The sequence below is a fragment of the Podarcis vaucheri genome (assembly GCF_965113315.1).
Source record: "Podarcis vaucheri genome assembly, chromosome: 8".
NCBI classification, from domain to species: domain Eukaryota; kingdom Metazoa; phylum Chordata; class Lepidosauria; order Squamata; family Lacertidae; genus Podarcis; species Podarcis vaucheri.
Window position 1 is genome coordinate 62,033,320 of NC_138766.1, and position 16,816 is coordinate 62,050,135.

General features: G+C 42.2%; 2 protein-coding genes across 3 annotated transcripts; both read left to right on the top strand.

The window, feature by feature from the left end:
• The first annotated feature begins 2,242 nt into the window (after nucleotides 1-2,242).
• On the top strand, nucleotides 2,243-4,070 carry TMEM70 (transmembrane protein 70). Its single transcript, XM_082234025.1, has 3 exons — nucleotides 2,243-2,522; nucleotides 2,727-2,838; nucleotides 3,457-4,070. The coding sequence occupies exons 1-3, from the start codon at nucleotides 2,316-2,318 to the stop codon at nucleotides 3,903-3,905; spliced, it is 768 nt and encodes a 255-aa protein (XP_082090151.1). The 5' UTR covers nucleotides 2,243-2,315; the 3' UTR covers nucleotides 3,906-4,070.
• Nucleotides 4,071-7,251: 3,181 nt separating this feature from the next.
• Nucleotides 7,252-14,325, top strand: LY96 (lymphocyte antigen 96). Of its 2 annotated transcripts, XM_082234056.1 has the most exons (5): nucleotides 7,260-7,432; nucleotides 9,967-10,062; nucleotides 11,030-11,158; nucleotides 12,474-12,526; nucleotides 13,914-14,325. In XM_082234056.1, the coding sequence occupies exons 1-5, from the start codon at nucleotides 7,306-7,308 to the stop codon at nucleotides 14,013-14,015; spliced, it is 507 nt and encodes a 168-aa protein (XP_082090182.1). In that variant the 5' UTR covers nucleotides 7,260-7,305; the 3' UTR covers nucleotides 14,016-14,325. The 2 variants fall into 2 exon arrangements, with proteins under 2 accessions (XP_082090183.1, XP_082090182.1); XM_082234057.1 differs by lacking the exon at nucleotides 12,474-12,526 and having other exon boundaries at nucleotides 7,252-7,432.
• The last annotated feature ends 2,491 nt before the right edge of the window (nucleotides 14,326-16,816 follow it).

Genomic DNA, 16,816 nt, shown 5'->3' on the forward strand with positions numbered 1-16,816 from the left:
ATTGAAGTATGATTTAGTGTTCTAAGTAAACCACTAAACCACCTTGGGCTAGTCACACTTCTCTGAAGTCTCTCAGCCTCACTCATCTCACAGAGTGTTTGTTGTGGGGGAGGAAGGGAAAGGAGATTGTTAGCTGCTTTGAGACTCCTTAAGGGGAGTGAAAGGCGGGGTATCAAGTCCCAAAGTTTTCAACTTTTTTGAATCCACGGCTCCCTTGACCAACTATATTCTTTCTGCGGCACCCCTGTGGGGCTCAGGAGCCCAGTTATGTCACCCCTTGCCTGTAGAGCTGAGTGTCCCTCACCCTTTCTTGAATACCCTCCCTTGTGAAGTGTTCCCTCAGCCTCTCCTTGGGAGTCCTCTGGAAACTCATTGTTGCCGCCCCTGGTCTCTGAGCTGCCTCACACCACCCCAAAGAGAGGTGCCCCCTGACACTGCCCCACAAGGGCCTGGGACTTGTCTGTCCATTACCAAAGCAAGGGTTGGCAGACTGGCTGGTTGGGCTCCCTCACCCACTTGCTTGCTTACTCCGAGGCTGCCTCAGCTCCTGGCAACCAGCCCAAGAGGTAGCATTTGCCAGGGGAGCTTGTAGCCAGGGCCGCTGCAATAAACAACTGTGCAAAGCCTTTGGGAGGCTGAGGCATGAGAGGGCATCGGAGGAGGGAAGGAAAGAGGGACAGAGGCTAATGTTGCCCATGGCATCCCTGACCATCATTCAAGGCACCCCAGGGTGCCATGGCACACTGGTTGAAAACCACTGGCTTAGGTCATTAAGCCCTAATTTGTCAGAATGTTTTACATTTTAAATTATAACCCACATTGGATCTGTTGTTAATGACCTTCACCATAAGATCCCAAACAAATTGCTTGCTGCTGAAATACTCCCATTTTTTTTGCTGTTTGGGGAATACAATTAAGGAAATGAGATTTCAGTATCTATCCATCCCACCATAAATATTGGGCCATCAAAAATCACACATTTATGCTGCAGTGAACACACACAACACTATTGCCAAGCAACATGTCTAGCCAAATCCCTCAAGCATGTTATTCCTTGAAACAACTTAGAGTATTTAAATGCCACTGTGCTCTTTTGAAAAAGTCTTAGGCCACCTCTAATCCTGTTTGTGCTACCTGGTGTCTGTTTCAAATGACGTGTGCCACACCTGAAAGCAGCCCTGTTTAAGGAAGTTTTTAATGTTTGATCTTTTTTGTTTTTAATATTCTGTTGGGACCCGCCCAGAGTGGCTGGGGAAACCCAGCCAGATGGGTGGGGTATAAATTAAATAATAATAATAATAATAATAATAATAATAATAAACTTGGTTATTTATGCCAACCTGGGCAGAGCATTTCCCAATACAAGACCATAGATAAAATGGCCCTGTGGCTTTATTTGAGCTGCAGCCCTGTTGTGGAATAAAACTACTTTGACCTAAAAACTGAAAACATGATGGGAAACTTTGGAACCCATGCAGAATGCTTTACTAAAAACAGTGCAATTCCATGTGCTTGTGGCCTCTTGTTCTCTATAAATGTGCAATTTGCTCAACTGGTTCCCCCTCCCCTTTCAAATTTGATAAATAGTAAAACATTTTACTGTTATACCTACTTGTTTTTATGTTTCGCTTTTTTACTTTGCATTTCACTGACCAAAGCACACTTGGTGAGAAGGTGGGATAGAAATCTAATTAATAAAGTTTACTCGCAATTGAGCCCCATTATACTCCATAGTTCTTACTCTCCGGATCTTGATCTTAGGATCCCTTCCAGAAACAGCAGGGCCTTTAAAGACTAGAAATCAGAATATCATTTCTATTCTGTGATATTAAGCAGGGTTGGGCAGACTTCAGGCTTACAGGATCTTTTGTTTTGTTTTGTAGACTAGAACTGTATTCTGGTTCCCAAAAAAACAAAAAGAATCCTGAGTCCAAAACCAAAAGTGATGGGAGCTCACAGCCTTTTCACCCAATAAACCCAAACTTTCTTTAGTACAAATTAGGGCGGGAGCGGGGGTGTTGTTGCTGCTGCTGCTGTCCGAAAGAATCCTTGCTGCAGGTGTACTAACAGATCCCGATTTACCACCTGAATGACCAGAATTCCAGGCAGGTTTGTAACCTAATGATCCCGCTTTCCTAGCGAACGCCTGTCTTACAATCCACGCGTGAGAAGCGAGCAAAGGCGAGCCGGCTCCCAGCCCCTCCTTCCCGGCCAAGCTGCACCGGAAGGGGAAGGACCGAGGCGGCGGCGGCGGCGGCGGCGGCTTTGCTTGCCCTGGATCCGCCTTAAGCAGGGAAGGACGTGGGGCTCAGGAGATGCCGCTCCGGGCTGGGGTTCGCCTTCGCGCGCCCAGCCTCCGACTGTGGCTGCGGGGCGCCGGGAGATATCATGCGCTCCTGCTTACCGAGAAGCATCCTGGAGTCCTGGAGCCGGGCCGGCGCTCCGTGGCTGCCCTATGCAGGCCGCGACTCGGGTGGCGTGGAGCCCCGGGATCTCTCTCCGCGATCGTGGGGAGCGAGCAGGTGCTGCCGCGTGGACCGCTTCTTTTTCTAGTGGTAGTGTCCCGGGAGTGCTTGCTTTCATTCTGAAGGGGGTCAGGTGACAGGCGGTGGATAGTTTACTCATCAGATGTACTATTAGCCAAGCGCCATATGATTTTAGTGAATGGTGCATGTAGATATAACAATCTGAAACTCAAAATCCGTGTTTATCTGTTTTTGTTGTAGGTTCCATCTCTCCACGTGCAGCCTCTTCGCTGCTTCAGCACATCCTCCCTGCATGAAGATTCTGAACATGGCAGATTAGTTTATCGTGGAAATTTGGCAAAGGCAGTGCTAGGTGAGTATATTAGCGTTAGGTGTCTTGTTATGTTTTGGTTCTAAACACTCTGAAGTATTTAAAATTACTTTTCACTGGGAATTGGGACCCTCTGTTCACCAGAAACTTGTGTAAAGGACGTAAGTTGGAATGCCTTGCTTCTATGGCAGTTGAGGATTTGCCAAGTGAATTTGATAGCTGGGGGGGGAGTGTCAGCAGTGCAGCACTGCTTCTCCTGGCCTTTGATATGCCTAGTGGCAATTTGTCACTCTCTGTAGCCCAGGGCTGCATAATAATAATAATAATAATATATTTATACCCCGCCCATCTGGCTGGTTTTCCCCAGCCACTCTGGGTGGCTCCCAACAGAATATTAAAAACATGATAAAACATCAAACATTAAAAACTTCCTTAAACACAGTACAGTTAAAGCACATTCTGCCCCCTTCCCCAAAATCATAAGAACTGTAGTTTGTTAAGGGTGCTGGGAACCGTAGCTCTGTGAGGGTTAAACAACAGTCATATGATTTTTTTTTGGGGGGGGGAAGTGTCTAACACAGTAATAGCTGCCCTTCTGAGGATGTATGGGCTCACAAGCTATTTCCAATCTCTAAATATTAATTTGTCTTTCTCTTGCAGGCGTGAAGTTCTTCTCTTACTCTACCAGCATGTTTAGTCTTAGCATGATACCTATTATCTTCTACAAAACTGGTGTGGCTGTCGACAACCTTCCCTTGCAAGTTATGTTTTACAGTGTTATAGGATTCTTTACATTTGTAACTCCAGTTACTCTGCATTTGATTACAAAGGGCTACATCATCCGCCTGTACCACAAGCCTGAAACAGACACGTACACAGCTATTACGTATAATGCTATTTTGGCGGAAAAGAAAACTGTGTTCCATCAAAAGGATGTGAAGGTTCCCGACATCAGCAAGATGTTCACATCATTTTATGCTAAAACGAAATCAATGCTTGTTAACCCTATGCTTTTTCAGTATCCTCAAGACTATAATCACCTTATGGGTTATGACAAGCCCTTCACCTTTGACTTCGAAGAATCAAAAGAATCCAGCGAAGGGAAATAGATGTTTCTGAATAAAATGTGTGTATACGTGCAGACTATTCAAAATTATTTTATAGAATCCAGGATGCAAAATCCCATAGCAGTTTTTTTCTTCATTAAAAGTAGTTTGTTCAGTAAAAGGAACACAGATTAAAATGAATAAAACTGGAGTTGGTTACAAAAGGAATTTACATAAACGGGATGATGTTTGGTCGATCTTTGATTAGCTTAAGGCTTGCTTTTAATCATACGAAAGAGTCTTTTGGTCATCTTTGGAAAATCAAATTAAGCCAACATATGCATGAACTCCTTACAACCTCACACAGCTCTTTTACCCTTTATTCAAGCAGGGAAACAATTCAGGAAGCCGCATTAACCGTGGTTTTCCATTTCCGATGTAACAGGAATGACAGTTAATGACTTTCCAAACAAGCCAGGATTCAGAACCATTAACTATAGCTTCCTGTGCAGATGGAACAGTTCTTAAATTGCTGGGAGAGTGCATGGTTAATAAAGGGTTAAGATTTTGTTGTACCTGAAAACCTCTTTGGTCTCAAATGTTAAGAATTGAATATCCTGAAAAGAGTCTGTATCAAGGAATGCACAAGTGTTTGCTAAGATGTCTCTACCTATATAAACCACTAGAGGGACTCATAACTGTAGCATTGGTGAGGCCTTTGAAAATAGCAACATCTTTAAAGACTCTTGACATAAACAAGCATTACAGTATAATAATTCCAAGAAGTGGAACTATTAACACAATATTTTTCATATTATTTTGTAGAATTATAAAATGCAGCCAAATGCTACTGATGTGTTATGCAATAAAATACAAAGAAACGTACTGAATATGCTAAAAATCCCAACAATTTATATGATATTACGGTTGATATTCCATAAATTTATGGGGTTACAAATTAGGAAAAGTCTTAAATTTATTCAGCAGCTACCTAAGTATCAAGATGCTAGGTGCTTGTCTAACTTCAAGTAACTGATTTCAGAGAGTTTGACCTGCAGCACTGAAGGCCCAGTTTTCTAGGACAAACTAAGCACCCCTGGGGCATGTGATACTCTCAGCAGTGGGCCTTGTGAGCAGTGCAGTTGCTGGGCAGGGTTATATCAGACAAGGTGGTCCCTTGGATAATTTGGTCCCAAGTTGCTTATGTCTGTAAATACCTAAAACCAAAGTCTTGAACACTGGTTGGTACCATACTGACAGCCAGTAAATCTCCCTCAGCAGACGTGTTACATAGTGTTGGTGTCAGGGACTGGCATGACACTGACGAGTGTGCACTGGGGGAAGGAGGGCTGTGATTTGTGGGAAACTGGACCAGCCAGGAGGCCAGAGGCAGGGGCAGCTTCTAGAGCAGGAAGAAACAGGTCAGACAAGAGCCAGGCGCTTCCCCACCTTCTCCTGCACCACTGTCTCTCAGAACCAGGAAGGGATTGAAAAGGGCTGAATAGAGGAAGTTGCCACAAAGGCACAGACTGCAGCCTTTGTGGGGAAGGTATATAAACTGGTGGAGGGGGAGTGGTCCCTTGCATAGAGTGGGAACAGCTGCCAAGATGTTAGAACTGGTGTGTGTAGGAATCCAGAGCTGTAGAACCTTTACCTTACTCAGATCTAGAAATATTTTCTGAATTTCTTTTTAACCATAACAGTTTCACCTACTTACCTTTTATCAACTACACACAGAGAGAGAGAGAGAGAGAGAGAAAGAGAGGTGTCATTCCGCTTTATTAGTTCTGAAATGCCAAATCACTGCATTTTTATTGTCTGGCATTTGGAGGACACAACAGAAGCAGTACAAAAACAACAACTCTTTTTTTTATAAGATATTTATTAAAGTTTCACAAATTATATCAGGCACAACAATATAAACAAACACAAACAAGAAAAAACAAGTATAATTTCAAATCCTTATTTTCTTAAAACTTACTTCACCGACCTCCTCATACCTCCCCTTTCTGCATTCCAATTTCAAATATTTAGTTCCGCAAATCCTCACCCTTAATTTTATCTAATTGTTATCCTTTCTTTTCTTTTGACTTAATCTTTACAGCTGTAATCCACTTACTTTCTAAAGCCACATCATTTTAACACTCATTAATTTTACAATGTTTCTTAAGATAGTTCTTAAATTTCTTCCAATCTTCTTCCGCCGTCTCTTTCCCCTGGTCTTGGATTCTGCCAGTCATTTCTGCCAGTCCCATGTAGTCTATCACCTTCATCTGCCATTCTTCCAAAGTGGGTAGATCTTGTGTCTTCCAATACTTTGCAATGAGTATTCTTGCTGCTGTTGTAGCATACATAAAGACTGTTCTGTCTTTCTTTGGCACCAATTGGCCGACAATGCCCAAGAGAAAGGCCTCTGGTTTCTTAAGGAAGGTATATTTAAATACCTTTTTCATTTCATTATATATCATTTCCCAGAAAGCCTTAATCTTTGGGCATGTCCACCAAAGGTGAAAAAAAGTACCTTCAGTTTCTTTACATTTCCAACATTTATTATCAGACAAGTGGTAAATTTTTGCAAGCTTGACTGGAATCATGTACCACCTATAAATCATTTTCATAATATTTTCCTTTAAGGCATTACATGCCGTAAATTTCATACCGGTGGTCCACAACTGTTCCCAGTCAGTAAACATAATGTTATGACCAATATCTTGTGCCCACTTTATCATAGCTGATTTCACTGTTTCATCTTGTGTATTCCATTTCAACAGCAAGTTATACATTCTTGACAAGTTCTTAGTATTGGGTTCTAACAGTTCTGTTTCTAATTTTGATTTTTCCACCTGGAAGCCAATTTTCCTGTCCAACTTATAAACCTCCATTATTTGATAATAATGAAGCCAATCTCGCACTTTAACTTTTAATTTCTCAAAACTCTGCAATTTCAGTTTATCAAAAACAACAACTCTTGAATAACTGTGATATGAAATATTATAGGATTTCAGCCGCAAGCTATAGGACAGGCACAGATGGGAGGGGAAGCAATATGTGCACCCCAAAACCTTTGCAGGCACTGAAAGCAGGGTTATGCATGAACACCCTGGTACCATCATGAGCTCAGATGATCGTGAGCAACTTCCTCATTTGATATTGTGAGACAAACACAATGGTTCACTAGTTTTCTCTTTTGCCGTTTTAGAATTCACTTCTTGAAATGTAGTTTTGTCCAAACTAGGTTAGGTATAGATAATCAGGCAAAATTAGGGTATTCTTCTTAAGCAACTGGGAAAGGCTTTCAAGCATTTGAAGCGCACCTTCTGTAGAAGAATAATTAAAAACGACAAGGGGAAAAAAGCCCCTGAAATCACATGTCTGAGGGTGGGTGACTAAGCGTAACTTTCTTCCTCTTAAGTAAAAATGATGCAATACCGTCTTGTATCCTTCTATGTGACCTGCTCTCGAAATGGTTTACAGACATAGAAACATGTTCCTGCTTGTTATGATTCTCTCCGTTTGTGGATTTACTGTGGCAGAAGACAGACACCTGCTTTGCAGTTCAGACGACGTAGACATTTTATATTCCAACTGCAGTAAGTAAAGTATCAGATGGCTCTAATTTCCAATAGCGTTTGTGAAATAATTAGGATCACTTCCCCCTTTCCTCTGATTAAAGCTCCAGGTGTTTTCATTAGGATTGCACACGTTAATTTCTGTCTCCAATTTCCATTTCTTTAAGTAAGACAGAAAAAAAGAGTGTGTTGCAAATAATGCTGGAGTACAACATGAATAATTGCTGGCTTTTATAGTTTTCAAGGGAGATCAGCCATTGCTTCCCGGTCCTCATATACTTTGGTGCTATCGGAGATATTTCACACTTGGCACATACTAGCTGAGGGCCAAATTCAGTTGTTTTCATGCATCTCACGTCTCTTTAAACATTTGCAAATAGCAGTTCTGTGGGGGTAGGGGTGTGATTTGAATGTGACCAGGCCAGGATATGTGCATAACTCTTTCTACCTGCCTCCATTTCCCCCCAACAGAAGTCACACACACTGTTATTTGCTACATTATGGAAAAAGTTATGTGTGCATGCTAATGTGACAAGCAGCAGTTTAAGGGAAGCAATTTTCACAGGGGAAAGTGTGTATGTGTATAAAGGTTTACACCCCTCGCCCTGCATATCAGTGCTGATCTGGGTTGGCCTCCCCTGAGGTGGCTGCCATTTCTAAAACTTCACACAGATCAGAGATGCTGGTGCCTCACCCGGTTTGTTTGTCCCTCTGTGAGCCTGTAGACAGCTTCCTCATTCCTCATTCACCATCTTAACACTTTGTAACGTATTATCGTTGTGCCTCTGCCAATCTCTTTCCCGGAAACTTCTTCCTCTTTTATGACTTTCACTTGGCCTTGATGAAGATATCATGCTACTGCTATTCTGTGTCCAGGCAGAGACCCCCAGCCCAGAGAGACGATCAGAAGGAATAATGACTCGTGACAAAGTGTTATGGAATAAAAATTGGCCACAACTTTATTAAACCTTTCAGATGTAGGAAGACCTTGGCTTAGGCATTGGGCGTGTATCTCTCCCAGCTTCACCAGCCGGGGGAACTGGGGCTCCTCATGGTGAATGGGATATGGGAGGGTGCACAGCAAGATGCTTGCGTATGCTGGCAGCCCACCCCATATCCCTGCAAGGTAGGGAAGTTCACTGACAACCTTTCAGTGTATGGCCAGTGACTCCCATATAAGGTAAAGGTACCCCTGCCCGAACGGGCCAGTCTTGACAGACTCTGGGGTTTGTGCGCCCATCTCACATCTATTGGCCGGGGGCCAGCGCTGTCCGAAGACACTTCCGGGTCACGTGGCCAGCGTGACAAAGCTGCATCTGGCGAGCCAGCGCAGCACACGGAACGCCGTTTACCTTCCCGCTGGTAAGCGGTACCTATTTATCTACTTGCACCCGGGGGTGCTTTCGAACTGTTAGGTTGGCAGGCGCTGGGACCGAACGACGGGAGCGCACCCCGCCGCGGGGATTCGAACTGCCGACCTTTCGATCGGCAAGCCCTAGGCGCTGAGGCTTTAACCCACAGCGCCACCCGCGACTCCCATATACAAACCCCTTTAAGAGGGGACCCTGGAATTGCCGCCGGGGGGGGGAGGTTGTGAATTCACCCCCCCCATTAAGGGAAGATAGACTAAAGGATTCCGCGGTTGCTGTCAGCTCCGCCTCCTATTTAAGCAACTGGCCCCACTTCCCTGTGGTGCTGATTGCCTGAGGTTAGGCTGGAACCTCCAATGATTAGCACAGGGAGGGAGGCCAGCCCAAACAGCTGGTGGGTCCCATATGACCAAGGTGCTGTGCGTGGTCCCACAAAGGGCACCCACAAAGGAAGGTGTGAGCGCTCATTGTTTAGAAAGTACAGGTGGTTAGCTAAAGGAGTATTAAAAATATATATATGTGGATAACCATAAAAGGGTGGCTTTACTGTATTTCCAAGTGCATCACCACAGATCAATGGATAAAGTAGCACAATGCAACTTGGGTGTCTGTAGTACTGTACTTCAGTGTGATCAGGATGAAAAGCCAGAGAGACAGAGCAATGCTTGATTTCTGTTTGAATCCAAGGCTGCTGCGATGCGAAAAGCAAGACCCTTTTGGAGTGGTTTTTTTAAAAAAAACAAAACTGATTCCTTATTTATTTTATAAGTTTTTTATATTTTGAATATACAGCAGACATTTTCCAAAAACCCCCAAACAAAAACACTTCTCTCAGGGAAAACACTGTACAGACTTCCTCTTATCACATGATTTTGGAAAACTTTATGTGCTTTGATTTGACTGTTTTGGAGTGTTAATGCTGCGAACCCCTCCATCATAGTCTCAGTTGTACGTATCTCTCTCTCTCTCTCTCTCTCTCTCTCTCTCTCTCTCTCTCTCTGCTGTCCTTCATTCCAAAGGAATCTCACACCTCTCAGAGATTGGGGTGACGTGCAACAATATTAACTTCAAAGGTGAAGTGTTTTGCATTTTGCATTTCAGCAGAGGCTCTAATAAGGAAGTTCAAAGGTTTGTGCCATTTTGTAATGAGATTTGCAACATTATTAAACTTTCTTTGTTACGCAGGTAGAGGCCTTCCAACAAAAGACTTCTCCTTTACAGTAGAGCCGTGTTCACTAAAGGGTAATAGAAAATGGCGGGGAACTCTTTTCTGGATTCCAAGTAAGATATATTCCTATTTCAAGTAACACCAAGCTCATTGCTTTACATTACTACAAGATGCACTTCAACCTGAAAGTTTTATTCATTGCTGGGCTGTATTAACTGGTGGCTTTGTACTTATGGGAGGTTGTTCCACGGAGGTGGGGTGGGGATCTGATTGCCATATCCCATACTGCTTGGGAGGGGTGTGTCTCCCAATCTCCAGAAACACTTTTTGGGAAGGGGTGCTAAGTTGAGGCAGGGTGTATTAGTGAAAATCACGTGCCCTGCCTTGCACTAGTGATACAACCTATTCCATAGAACTCCAGAAGGGATGCTGTTAAAACTTGGGCAGAAGAAGAAGTTTATCACAGCTGCTCAAGGACAGAAAGCAGATGTTGAAAATCAACTCACAAATGAAGCCATTTTGTCCTTAGGCTTTTAGAGAAGATTTTATCATCACGTGGAGGTGGGAAGGAGAGACATTTGGCATGAGCCAATCCCACTTCCATTGGTTTGTCCATACATTTCACATAATTTACTCTGGATGTATTCTTATTTTGTTTGTTCGTTTAGAGGTTCTCTGTAATACTGCAAGCAAAGCAACCTTTTGTTGTTTTCTGGACATTTTATATTTGCTAATGCTTCTGAGAGCCAGGTATCCTTAGTGAATTTTCAATCCTGCGTTTGCTACTGAAAAGGGAATATGGGAAACAATTACACAATGGGAGAATGAAGCTTTTATCTGTTCCAAGCTGTGTGTGTGAAGAGGTGGAAGTATGAGGATAATAGTCTACAATTCATGTCTCATTCATCTAGATTATTACACAAAATACATTGTAAAAATTCCTTTGGATTTGAATGAGCTCAGAAAGTGTTCTAGATCACAAGTGTATTTTTGCCTTCCCTGAGAAAGCCATTGAATGTTGTCAAGATTGTAACTGAAATTGTTGCCATGTAACATGCTTTATTGTGTTATTTTTTATAGGGGCTGATTTAACCATTTTGAGAGCACATGTAAACATATGGTCTAAAGGGTTTGAAGCCGTAAAATGGAAAGGTACCCTTTGCGAAGGTGTGGATGATGGCTATACATTTTGTGGAGCTCTGAAGGGAGGTAAGAGTACATTATGGCACCTTTAGCTGACATATAGGGTCTGCATTTGCTCTTAGCTTGAAATCCTCCACAGGCTTTTCTAAGTCTCCTGTTTGTTTGTTTGTTTGTTTGTTTGTTTGTTTGTTTGTTTGCTAAAGGTATTTGGACAGTTGTGTGTCCAAAAACTGGGACACATGTAGAAGACATGCAAAATCGTACTGGGACGAGAGTAGGTCTTACATGGGGCCATCACTTTTTCCCTCCATCACACTTTTCTAGATCTAGCTGGATCATAGCAGAACAACAGTTGTGACTTTTAAGTCTTTGCTACCAGGCTAAACTAATGATATAGTCAGTGGTAAAGTGGGGAAAGGGAGCATGTGCTTTGCCCACAGAAGGGCCCATGTTCAATTCCTGGCATCTCCAGGTATGGCTGGGAGGTTCTCCTGTCTGAAACCATGGAGAGCTACAGTCAGTGAGTGTAAGCAGTACTGAGCTAGAGGGGTCAATGTTTTGATTCAGTGTAAGGCAGCCTCTCCCTCATACAGGTAGCTACTTTCAACTGATTCTCATCCCAGCCTTACTCTTCCATCAATGACTTCCATAGGGCTAAACCAGTATTGCACTAATTGCTATGCACAAGGGTAGTTCTATGTTAGCAAACATGCATCCACAGCACTGTGCTAGGGCACATTTTCAGTTCATGTGGGATGCCATTAATACCATAGCAACTGGCCTCTGGAAAGTTGAGGCGTGGCCCCTCTCACAACTGGCTATTTTTGCTTTTTGAAAGGAAACTCTGGGACTTGGGAGACTTAGGGAAGTTAAACAGATTACCCCCTCCCAACAAAAAAGGGTAAAACTGAAGATGTGTCAGGAGACAGGATTCTTTCAAGAAACAGTAAATTTATATATTAAATTCAGTGGATGTTACAGGTTTCTAAACAAGATGGAAAATGTGCAGCTTATATTTACTTCAGTTCCTTAAACCAAATTGTAGAGGTGTTACAGTTTAGGCCTTAAAACTTAGGTTCTGAAACAAGGTGGTACTTTGTCAGTTTTCCAGCATTCTATAAATCTCACTTCTGAGGCTCCTCTATTAGATGCCACCCCTCTACATTTGTTCTAGAAATCCCACCCACTGAAGAAATGTGTAAACTTCTTAAGGTACAGATACAGTATTTGTATAATTGTAATTTTTTTCAGCTTGTAAACCAAATTGTGTATATAGAAAGGCAGTATACAAATGAAAAGTGAAATTAAAAGTGAAATGAAAGAATAATGGGATAATGTTGTTTTTGTCATGCTCAAGTTCTTGATGATTGTTCTTCTGCAGAGACAATAAACACAACTGTGAGAATCAGTGGTAACGAGCCAACATATGCAGAGGTACTTTATGAATCAAAACTTGATAATATAAAAGTATTATGTATTATTATTATTATTAATTAAATTTCTATACTATCCTTTATCTGAGGATCACTGAGTGGTTTACAATATAAAAATATAAGAATAAATAGCATAGTAACAAACAAAACAATACTGCCCCTCAAGTTGAAAAGGCCATAGATTTGACTCATTAGAGTCAAAGGTCCGGGAGAAGATATGTAATGAAGGCACCAGGAGAGCCTCTCTCTTGAATGGAGTGGCTAACTTGGTGTTATGTATAGGGTGTGTCATTTTATGGGGTGAAACTTAATTTTTTGCAATTTTTTTCTGTGAGGGGTCTTAAAAATATGTTTTTGGGTGTGAGGAATTTAATTCTGCTATTATTTTTGTGATTAGACAACATTTAGCAGTGCTCATGGTTTGTTCCTCTCCAGATAAACCACAAATGGAAACCAAGCTTTGTTCTTAGCTTACAACTTGTGTTTTGTTTAAGATCGGGGTCACACATAACTCCATGGTTTATCCCCAAGGGAGGAGGGAAGTGAGTACAATTAATCAGCATGCACCAGCACAATGGTTAATTCACAGTAAACTATAGTTTATTTTAGACTATGTCTTGCCATGACTTGCAAACATATCACAGCATGCAGTATGGCATGCACCAACTTCTTGACTGCTTCAGATTACAGGAACAACTGTTGGCTTGCTGGCGAGCCCATCCTTTTGAGGATGGAGGCTGCTTTCCATTGACATGAATGAACAGCTTGCTTGCCTGGGAGTGTCACATGTGCAGATGAATACACACAGGGCTTGGTTTAACTTGCCAAGGACTATATTGTGTGCAACCACTTTTATGACTACTCTGATATGTCAATACTGTGTTACCTAACATTCTGGGAAATTTTTCAAAAAGACAGAAACCAGTAAGTACCATATTTTTCGCTCTATAAGAGGCACCAGACCACAAGACGCACCTAGTTTTGGGAGGAGGAAAACAAGAAAAAAAAATAATAATTCTGAATCTCAGAAGCCAGAACAGCAAGAGGGATCGCTGCGCAGCGAAAACAGCAATCCCTCTTGCTGTTCTGGCTTCTGTGATAGCTGCACAGCCTGCATTCTCTCCATAAGACGCACACACATTTCCCCTTACTTTTTAGGAGGGAAAAAGTGAGTCTTATAGAGCAAAAAATACAGTAATAATACAAATGCTTGTTGACACATTGGACCACTGACTCACTATTCCGGAATCCCCTGAAATATCAACTTGAGGCAACTTCAGCAGATAGTTCTAAACTAGCCCTCAGCTCCAATGAAATCGCTGGGACTTAAGAATGCACAATATAAGCACCTTTCACAATTACAAATTAACTCATTTTCTTTCTTTTAGGGAGAATACACAATTGTTGTAAAAGCATTCGCTGGTCATCACAAGGAGCTGATAGCTTGCCTGAATTACACAATCATCATTAAACAGCCACTTTCAAACTAAAGAAGTTCTTCTCAACCATTTCACAGCACAAGAGCTATTTTCCAGAGAGCAGTGGAATCAAATCTAGTCACAGAAATAATCAGCTGAAAGGTTCTGGTTTTCCAGGACTGTTGTCTGAAAAATTAGAAGATGAAAGCAAATGTTCATTTCTATCACCGCTGTTGCTAAAGGCTGGTTCTGTGTGTGTGACATTTACACATATGCACACACACCATATGAGTACACACATCTGTGTACTCCTTGAGCAGCAACTGGTTGCTTTCATAATTTACTGAACATTTTTGGTGTGCGATTAAAAGTACTGCCGTGACTGCCTTTTCCTTCTTGCTATTTTTCCCACATCACTCTCTGCTGTTGGTGAATTAACAGCTTGTATAAAAGCAAGTATAAATGCAGGAGGCCACAGGACTAAGCTTTGGGCTTAGCACACCCATTTTGCTTTTCACTGCCCATAGAACTGCAACATAAGCCAAGGTGCATGTACAATGTCCACGCAACATGGTCAGGTGATCTGTGTGTCATACTGCATTTTGATTGGATTGTCTAATTTAACTGCTTTGAGACTCTACTGACAGGCTGCACACACACTATACAATTAAAGCCCCCCCCCCCAAAGCAGCTTAGGAACCGTTGAAAATATCACAGGCTTCCCTAGGGTCATGATGCCTCTTGCACATCCTGCAAAGCTTATGATGTCACTTGCTGAATTTCAGATGCCTGCCATTCTGAGCAATTCAGATTTTGTGGCCAAAACTGAATGAGGAATCCTTAACAAAGGATCCAGTGCAGAGAACAATACATTTGTGTTTGATGAACAGCAGCAACAAAGCACGTTGCGGTAAGGGAGCGTATAGAAAATGGCGACATCACACCCTGTTCTGCTTACCGCTTTCCAAGAGGATGAGAAAGCCAAGGCTGGTGCTTAATTTCACTTTTCAATGCTTCCTTTGTCACACTTCAGAAGAAACGGAACAAAAGAGCATTGTCTCAATGAACAAGGAATTATTGATGTTCCCTGTGCATCATCTAGCATCACAGTGTCTACTGCAACTGTGGGTATTCCTTTTTTCACATTAATATGTCACAGCCAGGTGGTTTCTAGTGAAAGAACTCTTAAGGAATGCCGGAGTTCCTTTGAGGAGACAACAAAGAGGCTTGTGACAATGAACAGATTTATTGTGGCATAAGCTTTTGTGGATGAGAGCCCACTTCATCAGATGCCTGAAGTATTATCCTCAGCTGACAGATGTACTCATAAACACATGCAAGCATAGAGCAAACAAATATGAGCAGTGAGTTCCAAAGACCATGGAGACCAGAGGTACAGTCTGTTACATTTCAACACAAAGCTGAAATTTATACAAGAGAAGAGGTCTTTGGCAATACCTTTTGCCGTATATACCATTTTTAAAAACCCCTCACACAAATATACCATAGAAACAGTACCCAAAGCAACTGAAGATAGATGTTCATTTTCTATGTTTTTAAACCTGGAAAAGATTGCCAAAATAAAAATACCTTCCATTGTTTCTGGAAAGTAAAGATAGTGGGTGCCTCTTGTACCTTAACAGAGGTGCTGTTCCACCAATACAGCCATAAGTGAACACAATAAAATGCATTTGTAAATTCTACTGGAGTCACGATTTGATGTTCTTTTTCAGAATAATGGTGATGTGAATTTTGTTGCAAACTAGAAACAGGATGCCTGGGAGACTCCTGTTCATTTTTAATGCAGCCATTTCAATGTCCTATTTTGATGCCCATTTCTTATTTTGCATAAAGATTGGTCTGTGTGCCCAGAACAGAATACTGAAGGACATGCTTGTCAGGTGACTTATTCCCAGGGTGGTTTGCAAAGTTACGAATGAAATAATAAAATGCGACATCCAAAATATAGAATATGTTTGGAAAACAGCAATCATAAGCAGCATAAAACAGAAAAGACAATAAGAAATAATAACAATGGAGATAAAGTATTTTCTTAGCACCGAGAAAGGTAACCTCGTGGGGCCACATGAGCCTTCCTGAAGAGAAAGTTCTGCATAAAGGATGACATGACTGAAAATAGTCCTAATTGCCACGGGTCACCTCAAAAGGCAGAAACAATTGGAGGAAAGCATTGACAGACAAACCTGAGTGCATAGGGAGGTTAATATGGAAGCAGGCACACACCCATTGGAGAATGAGACCTGATGTTTGGGCAGGTACTATAGGAAGCTGTAACAGTGCTGCTACTACAGTGCAGTGGGTATCAGCACAGAGCTGGCATCTGGGTTTGTTGCAGTGGCTCTTCACTGGGTTTATGTGACTGTAAAAGAGACTGGGTAACCGTGAGTAATGCAGCTCGCTCTCTGGAGGACTGTGTTCAGTCAATGGCGATGCACCCCCCCCCCTCACTCTGTATTCAGAGCGTCTCAACTGCTGCTTTGGACACAGTTAGCTACCACCAGTTTCTGTCTCGTATCTATCCCCTCATTTCTTCTGAAATGCTGCGTTTTGATGCATTCCCACCCCCTCCCCAAAGCACTTTGATTTGAACCAAGAAGAGGAACAACCTAGCTGTTTTCAAAGCTGGCAATGTGGGCACAGCCAATATTCCTGGCAGTGAAGTTGCAATTTGCTCTGTAGCCACTAGGCTGTGGTGTGTTTCACTGAAATGAAGCTACGCTCACAATTTTACTAACTCTCAAGCATGCATGGCTAATTTAAGGAAATTCATTTGCAAACTTGACTCCCAATATACAACTTAACAAACCAACGTGGGGACTGTGGGTGATGCTACATCCAATCATGTTTGCTTA